This window comes from Hemitrygon akajei, chromosome 1 (assembly GCF_048418815.1).
Source record: "Hemitrygon akajei chromosome 1, sHemAka1.3, whole genome shotgun sequence".
Classification (NCBI taxonomy): Eukaryota; Metazoa; Chordata; class Chondrichthyes; order Myliobatiformes; family Dasyatidae; genus Hemitrygon; species Hemitrygon akajei.
This window is the reverse complement of record NC_133124.1, coordinates 26,379,544-26,394,695: the sequence shown is the minus strand read 5'-3', so window position 1 is coordinate 26,394,695 and position 15,152 is coordinate 26,379,544. Positions and strand designations below refer to the sequence as shown.

The 15,152-nt window shown below is 38.5% G+C and overlaps 1 protein-coding gene across 7 annotated transcripts in view; it reads right to left on the bottom strand.

The window, feature by feature from the left end:
* Positions 1-15,152, bottom strand: part of tpd52 (tumor protein D52) — a 219,206-nt gene that overhangs the window by 126,570 nt on the left and 77,484 nt on the right. Inside the window, exons 5-8 of one of the 7 annotated variants that reach the window (XM_073039898.1) lie at positions 7,492-7,518; positions 7,194-7,235; positions 6,043-6,091; positions 4,317-5,333 (exon numbers count right to left, since the gene is read on the bottom strand). In XM_073039898.1, the coding sequence (XP_072895999.1) occupies positions 5,211-5,333; positions 6,043-6,091; positions 7,194-7,235; positions 7,492-7,518 (241 nt within the window). In that variant the 3' untranslated portion in view covers positions 4,317-5,210. Of the gene's footprint in view, positions 1-4,316; positions 5,334-6,042; positions 6,092-7,193; positions 7,236-7,491; positions 7,519-15,152 lie in introns of those variants that run through there. The other 6 variants (XM_073039906.1, XR_012098236.1, XM_073039917.1 and 3 more) reach the window with 6 other exon arrangements.

Genomic DNA, 15,152 nt, shown 5'->3' with positions numbered 1-15,152 from the left:
GGCTGTGACCAGTGGGGTACCGCAAGGTTCGGTGCTGGGACCGCAGCTGTTTACAATATACATTAATGATTTAGATGAAGGGGTTAAAAGTAACATTAGCAAATTTGCTGATGACACAAAGCTGGGTGGCAGTGTGAAATGTCAGGAAGATGTTGTGAGAATGCAGGGTGACTTGGACAGGTTGGGTGAGTGGGCAAAAGTATGGCAGATGCAGTTTAATGTGGATAAATGTGAGGTTATCCACTTTGGTGGCAAGAACAGGAAGGCAGATTTAGATTACTATCTAAATGGAGTCAAGCTAGGAAAAGGGGAAGCACAACGAGATCTAGGTGTTGTACATCAGTCAATGAAAGCAAGCCTGCAGGTACAGCAGGCAGTGAAGAAAGCTAATAGCATGCTGGCCTTTATAACAAGAGGAATTGAGTATAGGAGTAAAGATGTCCTTCTGCAGCTGTACAGGGCCCTGGTGAGACCCCACCTGGAGTATTGTGTGCAGTTTTGGTCTCCAAATTTGAGGAAGGACATTCTTGCTATTGAGGGAGTGCAGCGTAGGTTCACAAGGTTAATTCCCAGAATGGCGGGACTGTCATATGTTGAAAGATTGGAGCGACTGGGCTTGTATACACTGGAATTTAGAAGGATGAGAGGGAATCTGATTGAGACATACAAGATTATTAAGGGATTGGACACACTGGAGGCAGGAAGCATGTTCCTGCTGATGGGTGAGTCCAGAACTAGAGGCCACAGTTTAAGAATAAGGGGTAGGCCATTTAGAACTGAGATGCAGAAAAACTTTTTCACCCAGAGAGTGGTGGATATGTGGAATGCTCTGCCCCAGAAGGCAGTGGAGACCAAGTCTCTGGATGCATTCAAGAGAGAGTTAGATAGAGCTCTTATAGATAGCGGGGTCAAGGGATATGGGGAGAGGGCAGGAACGGGGTACTGATTGTGTATGATCAGCCATGATCACAGTGAATGGCGATGCTGGCTAGAAGGGCCGAATGACCTACTCCTGCACTTATTGTCTATTGTTCACAAGGGACAACGAAGGATAAATCTTCTCAATACCTTCTCTGGGGTTATCACATCCTTCCACTGGTAATGTTGACTAGAATTGCACACTGTACTTTCACTGTGGCCTGAATATTGTTTTATACATACTTAATTTAACCTCTGAGTTTCTGCTCCTTGCCTTACCCAGCGTGGGCAAGTACTCGTAATTAGATGTCCTGCCACCTTCTGCGATTTGTCTTCATGCACTCTAAGATCTCTTCTTTTTTATTGTATCCTACCATTAATGTATTCACTTATCATATTTGTTCTCCCCAAATCCAATATACCACATTTATTGAGATTGAAATTCATTAGTTACAATTGCAAGAAAAAAAATTTGTGAACCCTTAGCAATTACCTGGTTTTCTGCATTAATTACTCATAAAATGTGGTCTGATCATTTAAGTCACAATAATAAACAAACACAATCTACCTAAATTAATAATACACAAACAATTGTACTCTTCATGTATTTACTGAACACACAGTTTAATCATTCACAGTCCAGACTAGTATGTGAACCCTTGTATTTAATAACTGGTAGAACCTTCTTCAGCACCGCCACCAAACGTTTCCTGTAGCTGCTGATCAGATGCACAACGGCAAAGAAGAATTTTAGACTATTCCCTCCATGCAAAACTGTTTCAATTAATCAATATTTCTGGGATACCTTGCATGAATAGCCCTCTTCAGGTTATGTCACAATTGGATTAAGGTCTGGACTCTGACTTGGCCATTCCAAATCACAAATTTTCTTATTTCTAAACTATTATTGTTGTTGATTTACTCGTGTTTGTTGTTGCATCATCCAACTTCTACTAAGCTGAACATTGAAAATCTATTTTGAACCAGTATTATACTTAAAGTATTAATGGAAAGCAGTGACAGACTGCTACCCTGACATTCTTCTGTAAAATGTCTCGATACAAATTTGAATCAATTGTTCCCTCAACAATTGCAAACTGTCCAAGCCCCGAGGCCCCAAACCTTGATGCCCCTTCCACCATGCTTCATGGTTAGGGTAAGGTTTTGGTACTGGTGTGCAGTGGCCTTTTCCCTCCAAACAAAGCACTGTTCATTTCTGCCAAAAAGTTTAACTTTTTTCTCAGCTACCCATAGAACATTGTGATCTTTGCAGGACACACACTCCTAAGTAGTGAAGCAACAGTATTGAATTTCCTCCATTTGTAAACAATTTCTCTTACTGTGGACTGATGAACATTTGGGTATTCAGAAATGCTTTTGTAGCCTTTTCCAGCTTCATGTACCTCTACATTTCTTCTTCTAAGGTCCTCTGAAAGTTGTTTTGATCAATGGATGGTGCACATAAACAGAACTTCCTTGAGAAGAACAGGCTGTCAGGAATATGACTCCTCAAACCTTGTCCCAGCAATCAGCAGCCATGGGCTCCTCTAGGCAGCTGCCTAGCACTCTGAAAATTAAAATAAATGATGCCCACAAAGCAGGAGAAGGCTATAAGAAGATAGCAAAGCGTTTTCAGGTAGCTGTTTCTTCAGTTTGTAATGTAATGTAATTAAGAAATAGCAGTTAACAGGAACAGTGGAGGTCAAGTTGAGGTCTGGAAAGCCAAGAAAACTTTCCGAGAGAGCTGCTCGTAGGATTGCTAGAAAGGCAAATCAAAACCCCCGTTTGACTGCAAAAGTCCTTCAGGAAGATTTAGCAGACTCTGGAGTGGTGGTGCACTGTCATGCTGTGCAGCGACACCTGCACAAATATCACCTTCATGGAAGAGTCATCAGAAGAAAACCTTTCCTGCATCCTCACCACAAAATTCTGTGTCAGAAGTTTGCAAAGGAACATCTAAACAACTGCATTTTGGAAACAAGTCCTGTGGACTGATGAAGTTAAAATAGAACTTTTTGGCCAGAATGAGCAGAGATATGTTTGGAGGAAAAAAAGGTGCAGAATTTAATGAAAAGAACACCTCTCCAACTGTTCACGGGGGTGGATCGATCATGCTTTGGGCTTGTGTTGCAGCCAGTGGCACGGGGAACATTTCACTGGTAGAGGGAAGAGTGAATTTAATTAAATACCAGCAAATTCTGGAAGCAAACATCACAACACCAGTAAAAAAGCTGAAGATAAAATGAGGATGGCTTCTACAACAGGATAATGATCCTAAATACACCTCAAAATCCACAATGGATTACTCAAGAGGCACAAGCTGAAGGTTTTGCCATGGCCCTCACAGTCCCCCAACCTAAACATCATCGAAAATCTGTGGATAGACCTCAAAAGAGTAGTGCATGCAAGACGACCCAAGAATCTCACAGAACTAGAAGCCTTTTGCAAGGAAGAATGGGCGAAAATCCCCCAAACAAGAATTGAAAGACTCTTAGCTGGCTACTGAAAGCATTTACAAGCTGTGACACTTGCCAAAGGGTGTGTTACTAAGTACTGACCATGCAGGGTGCCCAAACTTTTGCTTCAGGCCCATTTCCTTTTATGTTATTTTGAAACTGTAAAAGATGGAAATAAAAAAGTAAGCTTGCTTAAAATATTAAAGAAATGTGTCATTTTATGCCTTTTGGAAATCAGTCATCTTTACTCACTTAGCTATTCACAGTAACAGAAATTTTGACCGGGGTGCCCAAACTTTTGCATACCACTGTATACTTATTTTAAAAATAAGGGGATAGCTGCTAAGCTTCCTAAGCTTCCTCAGAACAGCTACAAAGATATAGAGGTAGCAAGACACACCTGGGCACCTCATTTAGACAAGGAAAATACTAAACTGCCTTCAAGGATTACTATATTTATTACTCATAACACCTTCATAGGAGAAATCCAAAACAAAAGGGGCAAGTTCCAAGCTATTTCCCTATTTGATGCAGATAGGGATAAATTTCCTGAGGGTCACAAATATTTAGAATCTTTACTGCAAAGAGTTATGGAGATTGAAGCATTACATAGCTACTTGAACCTGGATGACTAATTTGAAAGCATAAGTTCATTCTCAGAGGGTTATAGAAAAACAGACATGACATTGAAACAAGTGGTTCAGATGAGAAGAGGCACATTCAAGGGGCCAATTGGCCACCTCTTGCTTCTTAGTTCTAGCTCCATTGCACAACAGCCCACTAATTGATGTAGCCTTTGTCAACCATTAAGATTGGAATATGTGGCTATTTTGAATGAAATGGGAGTCCATGTCTAAAATGCACAATTTTATGTTTTGTATTGTATCAAAATAAATTAGTGTAAAATCTTAACCAATCCTAGAAAGAAAATTTCACATTAAACACTTCTACTAATCTTTATTAAGTGTTGCTTTGTTACAGAGCACACCGAGATATTTGTGACTGTACAGTATTTCATCTAGTTTGAACAAAAAATTACCATTTTACAATTTATAACACTGAACTCTTAACCTCAAATATTTTCAAATATGCAGTATCATGACATCTTTAAATCAATGCCATTCATCCATTTGGTCTTTAACATTCAGACCCAAAACTCTGATTCTCAACTGTCAACATGCACTAAACTGAGAAACATACATTTGCTAACCATCTTCCTTCTACAAGAAAATACTTTGCCATGTATTAAACATGAAACCAGCTGCACAGGATTTTAAAAATAGCCAGAAGATTTGAAGAATTCCATGTCTGAAGAGTGTCACAATTAACTTCTAATTTTTGGTATTCTCCTACAAATGTGTTTTACAATGCTGAAATGGAACAAATAAGACCTTCCAGAAGCAAGAAAGATCTTCCAAATGTCTTTAATAGACAGTTAATACTAAAATGCACACCATCATTTTTAAGCTAAGCCATAATATGGGTTTGCTGGTTATCAATTCGTACTGGACATTTCAAAATAGTCCCCCACCCAGAAAAACAATTGCAATTTAATATTCCATACATCAAGATGGTTTCGCTGTGGTATTAAGTGAGACATGGCTTTGGAATGAATCACCATTCAAGTCTTAAGAATATTTCTATCAAAAAGTGTCCCATCTAAAACAAAGCAATGTTTGCAATTGGGGCAATTTTAAAGTACAGTAACCTTGGGCCACACAGACCTTGTGAACTGTTAAATACAAAACGCAATATTATGAGACAAGGGCACAAGTGGATGGAAGAATGCCATTATTTGCAACGAGTAAAAAAAGGAGAGTTGGACTTAATACTGCATTAACGAGGTTCTTGAACATCAGATGCCTCTTCTGTGATGGGCTCTGTGGCACTTGCATTTGCTGCAGAGTTTAGAATGTTCCCAAAGTCACCACCACCTTCCTTGTTGCCTGCAACCTTAGACTAAACAAAAAAATTCAAATTAATATGTTCATCCAAAATATTTAAGTACGATACAAAATGATACTGCTAAAATTCCTTGAAACAAGCTGAAAAGTCGATTGACTGATCCTCCGGCTAATTTTAAAAGCAAAGTATGCAAGTATGTAATGCAGCAGAAATATGACTTTCTGAAAAATGAATTCCATAAATAATTTTCCCCACACCTCTACAAGGAATCATCATAGTTTCTTTCTACTATAAACACCAAGTTACAAACTTCTAGTTAATGAATCTTTACATTTCCAATCAAGTAATAATGCTGTAGAACCACTTTGATTGTGAAACGATTGACTTGGTTGTAAAGCAGGACTACCAAATGCTTTTTAGAAAACATGGATCATGCCCCTTTAGATTAGTAAAAAAAAAAAATCAAAACAGGTACTGCATTACTTTACACATTCAGGCAAAATTGCTACTATACCACTAAAATTATGAAGCTGTTCCATGTCAATGAAATATCTCCCTTTTATCAATAATAGGAACATACAAGCTTTAGAAAGCGATGTTCAAACTCCTTAAACGTTTATGTATTCATTCTCTAGTTTAGAAGGGGAAATGCAAAACAGGCACTTCCAAATTATACTCTCTTAAATTATTAGTTTAATAGTAGCTTCCTTCAACAATCTATTTCTTTTAAAGTTAAGGTACCGTACTGCAACTTTTCACTTACCTTTAAGTTTTCGACTCTATCTTCAAATGATTTGAAAGTCGGTGAATTTCTGCAAGGGAAAAGAAAGAACGCATTTAAACAAACTGATTTGGAGAAACAACTACTATTTACTGTCTTGGTTAAGCTCCCCCTCCCCCACTCACCCCAAACAGTCCCTCTTCTCCCCTCATCAGGCAGAAGATACAAAAGTCTGCAAGCATGTACCAGCAGGTTTAAGGATAACTTCTATCCCGCTCTTAAGACTTTGATAGTCTTATTACAGGACAGTTGTTAAGATGTTGCCCTCATACAATAAGATGAACTCTTGGCCTCAGTTATCCTCATTATGGGGCGCTGCATCTTCTCTGGCAGCACTATACCTTGTGTAACTGCTACTTTGTTCTGTATTCTGTTATTGTGGTGATATAATTAAATGCATGTATGGATAGCATGCAGTTTTCCCACTGTACTTTAGTACATGTGACCATAATAAACTAATTTACCGATTTCTCACCATGGTACAGCTAAAGCATTTTTAAACTTTAACAGAATGATACTCAGGTATTCACATTTTTCCCACAAGCATTTCAAAACTTCTCAGAAGAGTAATTAAATTAAATAAATGAGCTTTTTGCATTATAGGTATAGAAAACCATAATACAAATACATGATCAATGCAGTTGCATGCACAAAATGTCCTAGCAGGTGCATCACTTACATTGAAAATCTATTTTGAACCAGTATTATACTTAAAGTATTAATGGAAAGCACACTTTGTAAAAGTTCTTCCCTTGGATTTGCCACATCATATACTATTCCATCCTGGAAAATGGGTCATATTGCTTATGTTTAACAATGCAGCAACATAAACTGTTAAAGATACCCAAAGGTTGGGCTTAGTTCTCTTCTTCAGTTGTACAAGACAGCTGGAGTTGTGTGCAAAGGTATCATTTAAATAACTATTCGTATAAAAACTCATTCCCTTTAAAACCATGTCATCTATATTCCTTTCTTCCACAACAAAGATTGAAGATTTCATATCAAGCAATGAATGTTAAACTTTACAAACAAAACTAAGAACACTCAACAATGTCTGCTATCTAAAACATGCAAGACAAATTCACATGCAGTGACTAAACAATTTTATTTTACAACAACTGAAAATACAGTACCTCATAGCAGGCATGCTAATTGAGTGTCGTAGGGAGTGAATGCTAACCGGTCAGCATTAAGAAAACAGCAGAAAGTTAGTTTAAACTATTTACTATTCCATGTAGCACTTACATGGGTTGATAGGAAGGAATTACATTCTTGATACACCTTAGTTTTACATTTGATAATTGTTCATTTGATGCTCAGCAAATACCCCATATTAAAAAATATCCAGTCATGCATATCTATCACTGCATTGTTTCAAAATGCAAACACATTTACTTTGTATTTCAATATTCAAAAATTATTCTTTCTTACCTAAAAGAATGTGAAATAGCATGTAATCTGTAGGATGCCATTGTGAGACGGAGGGCATTAATAAGAAAATTGAACATAAAACAGATCACCACCACTGTAAGCTTCAGTACTTTTAAAGATTTCAAACCTCTAACCTTAACATTAGCAAGAGCCTAGTGTAATGTAATATTTTTCAGAAGTAATTTATGGGATTTATCTGCAAACCATCATCAGCTCTTAACAGACATTAATCATAAGGATGTAGATATATATTTATATAAATTTTTACATGAATTTGAAAACTACATTAGTCATCAGAATGAAATAGAAGAAACCTGCCTTTTTACCTCTCGCCCCTAAAAACAGATCAGCAGTAAAGGTAACCAAGGAGAAAAATAGCCTGTAAACTGAGCAAGCCCAGAAACTTTGTTACAACTTTCCAAATTTAAAGTGGTGGTATACTTTAATTCAGAAATCAAAAACAATTAACTATTCATTAAATTACATCAAGATTCGGCTGTCATAGAAACTGAAGGTACAGATGTTAGGGCCCATAACTTGCAAAAAGGGCAAGTACATGTCATCAAAGTGACAAACCTGAAAGAACAATGCAAAGAAAAAAAATACATCTGATATTGATTTTCATATCAGATATAGACATTCACAGCTACACCAAACTCTGATCTCAGAATTAGATTTAACATCTCTGGTATATATGTCATGAAATTTGTTGTTTTGTGGCAGCAGTGCATAATACAACTATAAATTACAATAAGTGTATATAAACAGAAATTTAAATTAGTGCAAAAAGAAAAAAATACTGAGGTAGTGTTCATGGGTTAATTGCCCATTCAGAAATCTGATGGCGTAAGGAAAGCTGTTCCTGAAACATTAAGTGTGCATCTTCAGGCTCCTGCATCTCCTCCTTGATAGTAGAAAAGAGAAGAGGGCATGTCCTGGGTGATGGGGGTCTTTAATGATGCCTTTTTGAGGTATTGCCTTATGGATGCATCCTCAATGCAGAGGAGGCTAGTGCTCATGATGAAACTGGCAGAGATTACAACTTTCTGCAACATTTTCCTATGCTGTACAGAGACTCCTCCATACCAAACGATGTTGTAAACAGTTAGAATGTGTTCCACGGTGCATCCATAGAAAGTTCCAAGCATCTTTAGTGACTTACCAATTCTGCTCAAATGCCTACTGAAATATAGTGTTGTCATGCTCCTTTGTAACTGCAGTAATATATTGGGTCCAGGATAGATCCTCAGAAATGTTGACACCCAAGAACTTGAGAATGCTCACCCTGTCCACTTCTGATCCCTCAACTTCCCCCTCTGGAGGTCCACAACCTACTCCTCAGTCTCCAGGATCCTCATGAATACTTGTGGTTTCCCAAAAGTGGGAAACATGAGCCACAGACTAATAAGTTCTGGTTGCTTCAACTACCACAGAATCGCTCACTAACCCTCAGTACTGAACCAGTTCTGAATGATATGCAGAAGGTGGCTAACAGGTGGCAAAAGAAAAAGAACCAAGGAAAAACATTTGCTTTAAGTAGTCTTTGCTAATGTAATTGTTGCAGGCATATTAATCTGTAAGAGTATTAATCATATTGTTCAAGAAGAATGATTCACATAACTTCATTTGTTATGTAGTATTGTTAGCTAAATGGGACAGATTCAGAATAAATCCACCCAGTTCAAAGCCAGACATTGAGTTTTTGCATGCCAGTAGCCAAAGAACCACAAGCAGCCATTAATTGTAACTTCATGGCCCGCAATGTTTTTGATTTTTAACCTTAAGCCAGAACTCTAGCCTGGATCAATGGGAAGCATAGAACAGTAAGCCAAGCACAACAGCATTCTTAAAATGAGTTAGAATGCAGGATTACATGCATGTGAAAGAGGCAGCGTTCCAGTCATATTAAAATAATCTCTTAACCAATGGACAATCTCAAAGGTCTTCAGTCAAGTCATATTAGTGGGCAATTAAACAGACTACTAAATCTTGCCCCTTAGAGGTGGAAGGACCATGTGAATGGTTCATTTTAGGTGGTACAAGGTATCCAGTTTTTAACAGAAACCCACCCAATTCATTCCAAGAAGTAGCATGATCCAACAAAGACACTGGTCCCTGATAACATTTTGTTGTAGACTTAAACTGCGAAACTTGGTCCCATCTTCCAGCTACAATACTAAATGTCATTCCACAAATGAAAGTGTTCTGTCCACAAAAATGAGCAAACCCAATTCAGTCAATTACTATAACATTGTGTTACTCCCAGTTAAGTAAAACATGCAATCTTCAATAGTGCAAATAAGGTTTCAATCTGATGACCCAAGAGCACTCACCTCCAGAACATTATATTTTTGGTTCCAACATAGTCTAAGGAACCAAACTCCTTACAGAAACTGACCCTGCCATAGGCAGCATTAGACTTTGAGACACTAAGGTATTCTGAATTTAATGAGCATCTAATGAAAATTTCCACTGGCTGAATCTACCCTCACCACATCTTTCCGCTGCCTTAACAGAGACAAAGTTCTTCTTGTCCTCACCTACCAGAAAAGGTTATGAGCCAAACATTGGCAAATGAGACTAGCTTGGATGGGATATCTTGGTCAACATGAACCAGTTAGGCTGAAGGGCTTGTTTCATCATGGTATGACTTAAAGCCCAATAATCTTTCACTGTTTCATCACACCTCCCTTTGTCAAATGTGGGCATGGTCACCAATGATTATGCATTATTTAATTCCATTCTCTTCATAGAATGTGCCCACTTGCAGCAAACTGGACAGTAGTTTGAGCTGAATTTCCAGGTGACATCTGCATCACACTAATGTTGGAAGTCAATAAGGTGTTGTTAAGCAACTCCATGGAACCAAATGGCATGATCATCATCACACCCTACCTTTCAATAAAAAGGGAAAGTCATTATTGACCTCAAATTCAACTGGATTTGCCATTAAAATAAGTTTAGTTATTCTCCCCACAGCTGGCTTGCTCAACTCCAAAAGTTTCCTCCAAGTCAAAATAGTGATAAAGACTGGTTTTTATTTGGCTGTTTGAGCATAGATCTACCACCCAAATTCAACACAATCCTGAAGAAAGCACTCTACTAATAAACAATCAATGGCACATTGTGGCTATTGGGGTTAAGAAAAATGCACTGCAGCAACTTGCCAGACTATTTTTACTCCCCAAATCTGTGACCTTCATCCAAGAATAAAAACCCATATCCTGGCATGAGTATAATTGTTGCTTACAGTTGTCACTGTGTCAAATAGTAGAAATCACTTCCCAAGACCACTGAGAAATTAATTAGACTGCGTACACAGATAAAGGAAATGGGTTATCAACAGCAATAAAGTCTAGGAAATTCCTACATTCTACAAACAAAAATTCTTGATATTAAGCACAAATATTGTTTTGGTTCAGAAATGACGCCAGAACTATACAGTACCAATTGTTTGATAAACCACCCTCAAGTAAGACAGGGCCCTGATCCAGCACCATGATGCAAGTTTAGTATTATTTATAATCTATACAACGTGTCAAACATTAACAAGTCATCTATAGTATGTCGAAAATTCAGTTGCAACTCTTCTACTCAAAACTTTCATTCCTGGTGGTTTTGACCATAAATAGTAAATGGCACTTAAAAGCAGCAGCATGCCAGTGTCTCATGCAGATGAAATATCTTGACATGCAAACCTTGCCAATAATTGCCATATTTTTAAAAAAAATCACTTTAGACTATCAGAGCTGGGCCTGATTCTGTAGCCACAACTTGTCCATTTTGTTTTTCTGGTAGTTGCTCATTACAAATGAAATGGAAACTTCAGAATAATTTTCCCCTTGGGTCTACCATCTAAATCAAATATTAACCACTTAATATTAGCCACATCAACTAGACTACACAAAACTACTAGGGACCTTGAGCATTTAACATCTAAATAGGTGGTATATTAATCAGTTTAAGCAATAGTGACAATAGAATTGTACCAAATGTAAGAATTTTATTTTTACTAAAAAAAATAAGGAAAACTTTTGGAAACTCCAAATAAATGGCTTTTAATGAAGACAATGGACATAACAACAGGATTATCATGCTGGAACTAATTTGTAGCAATACAATTGGCCCTCCTTATCCGCGAATTCCACCAACCGCGAATCGCAAAAACCCAGAAGTGGTCTTCCAGCACTTGTTGTTCGAGCATGTAAAGACTTTTTTTCTTGTCATTATTCCCTAAACAGTGCAGTATAACAACTATTTTACATAGCATTTACATTATATTAGGTATTATAAGTAATCTAGAGATGGTTTAAAGTATACGGGAGGATGTGCGTGGGTTATCGTGGATCGGGATCGAAAAAAAATCATAAGTTCTCTTACTAAGTAAGTCGGAACAGGTACATCCGGTATTATTTAGCGTCAGTTAGTCAAACGTTTGCATTTGTATATAGTATATATTTTACCTTTCTATGCATATAAAACACTGAAGAACGTATGTTTCAGCGCTAGGCTTGGGTAGTTCCCGAGTTCGATCTAGTGACAGATCGTTATCGAGTGCACTCTCCACTGTGCTGGGTTGATGTGGAGGATCAAAATCCCAAAACCCAATAATTAAACCACTGCGTTGCTTAGTAATAATTGTAGCTTTTATCAGGGCACAACCTTTCTCACTTTATCCTTTAAAATTGTTCCGATCGTTGACCGACGTAGCCTAACACTTTTCCAATGACCAATGGCGTTTCACCTCTTTCTGATTGCTTTGTTATTTCCACTTAATTTTCAATCAATATCGTGATTATTTTCGTGAACAGAAACACTGCGGATTCAGATCTCTTCTGCTAGGTCCTAATGTCCACTGCACTAAGACAGGTTAAATAAGGTCTTGGGTTCCGCTGGGTCCTAAGGTCCACCGCATTGAGACAGGTTGAATAAGGGACTTGCGCATCCATGAATTTTGGTATCCGCGTGTGGGGGGGAGGGTCCCAGAACCTATCCCTCGCGGATAAGGAGGGCCGACTGTATATTGGGATCAGTTTAAGGGTTTTAAAATCAATCAGTTTAGTGATAATCCAAACTGGTATGTTGAAGTGAAATAATAACTGTGGCAAATCCTTGACCTAAAAAAGTTTAGGGGTAACACGAGGGGGAATTTCTTTACTCAGAGAGTGGAAGCTGTGTGGAACGAGCTTCCAGTAGAAGTGGTAGAGGCAGGTTCGATATTATCATTTAAAGTAAAATTGGATAGGTGTATGGGCTGAGTGAAGATCGGTGGGACTAGGTGAGAGTAAGCTTTCGGCATGGACTAGAAGGGCCGAGATGGCCTGTTTCCGTGCTGTAATTGTTATATGGCTATATGGTTAAAAATTACATGCCAGAGTAAGCATTCATTACAGTCATGAAGAGGAAAGAGGGAAAGCATGATGTGCTGTGTCCTACTCTACCAGAAACCCACGTTTTAAATCATAATCAGGCGGAGGAAAGGTTGAAGATATATCTTCAGTTTTCTTAAAAGATGTTCTTGGGTGATAGGAGCTCCCAAGCTTACCTAATAAGTTTATCCTTTCATATATTTCAGATCTTAGCAGAGGTAATTTGGGATCAAGCCTACCACAGATCTAAGATTCTGGAGAGGTCTCAAAGGATCATAAAACACCGACATTTCGGGCCAAGACACTTCAGCAGGACTTGAGAAAAAAGTTGAGAAGCAGATATAAAAGTGGGTGGGGGGGGGAAGAGAAAGAGGTGATAGGTGAAACCAGGAAGGGGAAGGATGAAGTAATGAACTGGGAAGTTGATTGGTGAAAGAGATACAGGGCTGTAGAAAGGATGTCTAATAGGAGAGAGCAGAAGGCCATGAAAGAAAGAAGGGGGAAGACTACCTTGCAATGGGCAGGCAAGGCGATAAGGTGGGGGGGGGGGAGGGGTTGGGAAATGGTGGGGGGGGGGTAGAGGGGCCATTACCAGATGTTCAAGAAATTGATGTTCATGCTATCAGAGGTTGGAAGCTACCCAGACAGAATACAAGATGTTTTTCCTCCAACCTGGCCTCATCGCAACAGTAGAGGCGGCCATGGATTGACTTATCAGAATAGGAGTGGGAAATGGAATGAAAAATGGGTGGCCAATGGAAGATTCCGCTTCTTCTGGTGGACGGAGTGTAGGTGCTCGGTGAAGTAATCTCCCAATCTTCATCGGGACTCACCGATATACAGGAGACCACACCAGGAGCACCAGACACAGTAAATGACCCCAACAGACTGACAGGTGAAGTGTCGCCTCACCTGGAAGGAGTGTTTGGGGCCCTAAATGGTAGTGAAGGAAGAGGTGTAGGGGCAGATGTAGGGGCACTTGCTCCGTTTGCCAGGAAAAGTGCCAGGAGGGAGATCAGTGGGGAGGGACAAATGGACAAGGGAATCAAGTAGAGAGCAATCCCTGTGGAAAGCAAAAAGTGGTGGGGTTGGGGGAGATGTGCTTGGTGGTGGGATCGCATTGGAGATGGCCAGTTAGTCTAATACGTTAGATGGAAAAATACTGTAATTCATATTTCATAAAAACTTAAGAAAATCTGAGGCAATTGAGTTTTGAAAGAAAGAATGCAAAAGCAAGTGGCATGAGCACCCAAAATGTGTGCTCAAGGGTAAATGGTAATCCTAGTACATAAAACAAAAGATAGCATGCATGTACACAATTAATGAGCAAGGCTAATGGAACACCGACTTTCATTGAAAAGGAGTTACAGCAAACAAAAAGGGAAATTCTGATGCAACTTTAGAGCAATGATGACATCATAAGTGGGAGTATGGCATACAATTTCAGTCTCCATATTCATGGACGTAATTGCATTGGAGGCAATTGTATTAGTGGCATAGGTTCACTACATTGATTATATATGAACAAAGCATAAGCAGAAAGTCTAGATTATTGAAGTTTAAAATAATTAGTGATTCCAATTGAAATATACAGAGCATTAAGAGAGAAGCTCAGGGAAGGGAATTCTGCAAAGGTATTTCTCCTAACAGTGGCATCTAGAACCAAAAGAGAGTCTCAGAATGAAAAGCTGCACATTTAAGACTGTTAAGAGAAATTTGAGGGTCATGGATCTTTGGAATTCTTTACCTCAAAAAGAGCTGTGGGGGCAGAGGCATTGAATATATTCAAGGTGGAGATTGATAAGCAAGTCCAGGAATTGAGGTGAGAATTTCATCAATCATGATTTCGTTGAATGGTAGAGCAGTTCTAATCCTACTTATATTCTTATGACAGATCCTTACTTCTATTCTCAAAAAATATATTTTTTAAAAACAGATGCCCGCTGCTTGGTCATCTTTAGAAAGGAAGGTGGCTCAACTGGTTGTCTTGCATTCCAACAGTCAGACACACACAACAAAAGAGCAGGTCAGTAAAACTAAAGGATTTAGCTTGCAAAATACAAAGACACCCTGTATTATCTAAATTTCTGATAATAACAAGTTATTTCACAAAATCAGCTAACATGACACCAGTGAGGAAATATACCAGATTCAAATTGAGGATCTTGACAGTGGGACTTTGTACATTGATTGTTTTGTCAGTTTTTGTGTGTAGTTTTTCATTTATTCTGCTGTATTTCTCTGTTCTACTATAAACACCTGCAAAAAAATGAATCTCAGGGTAGTATATTG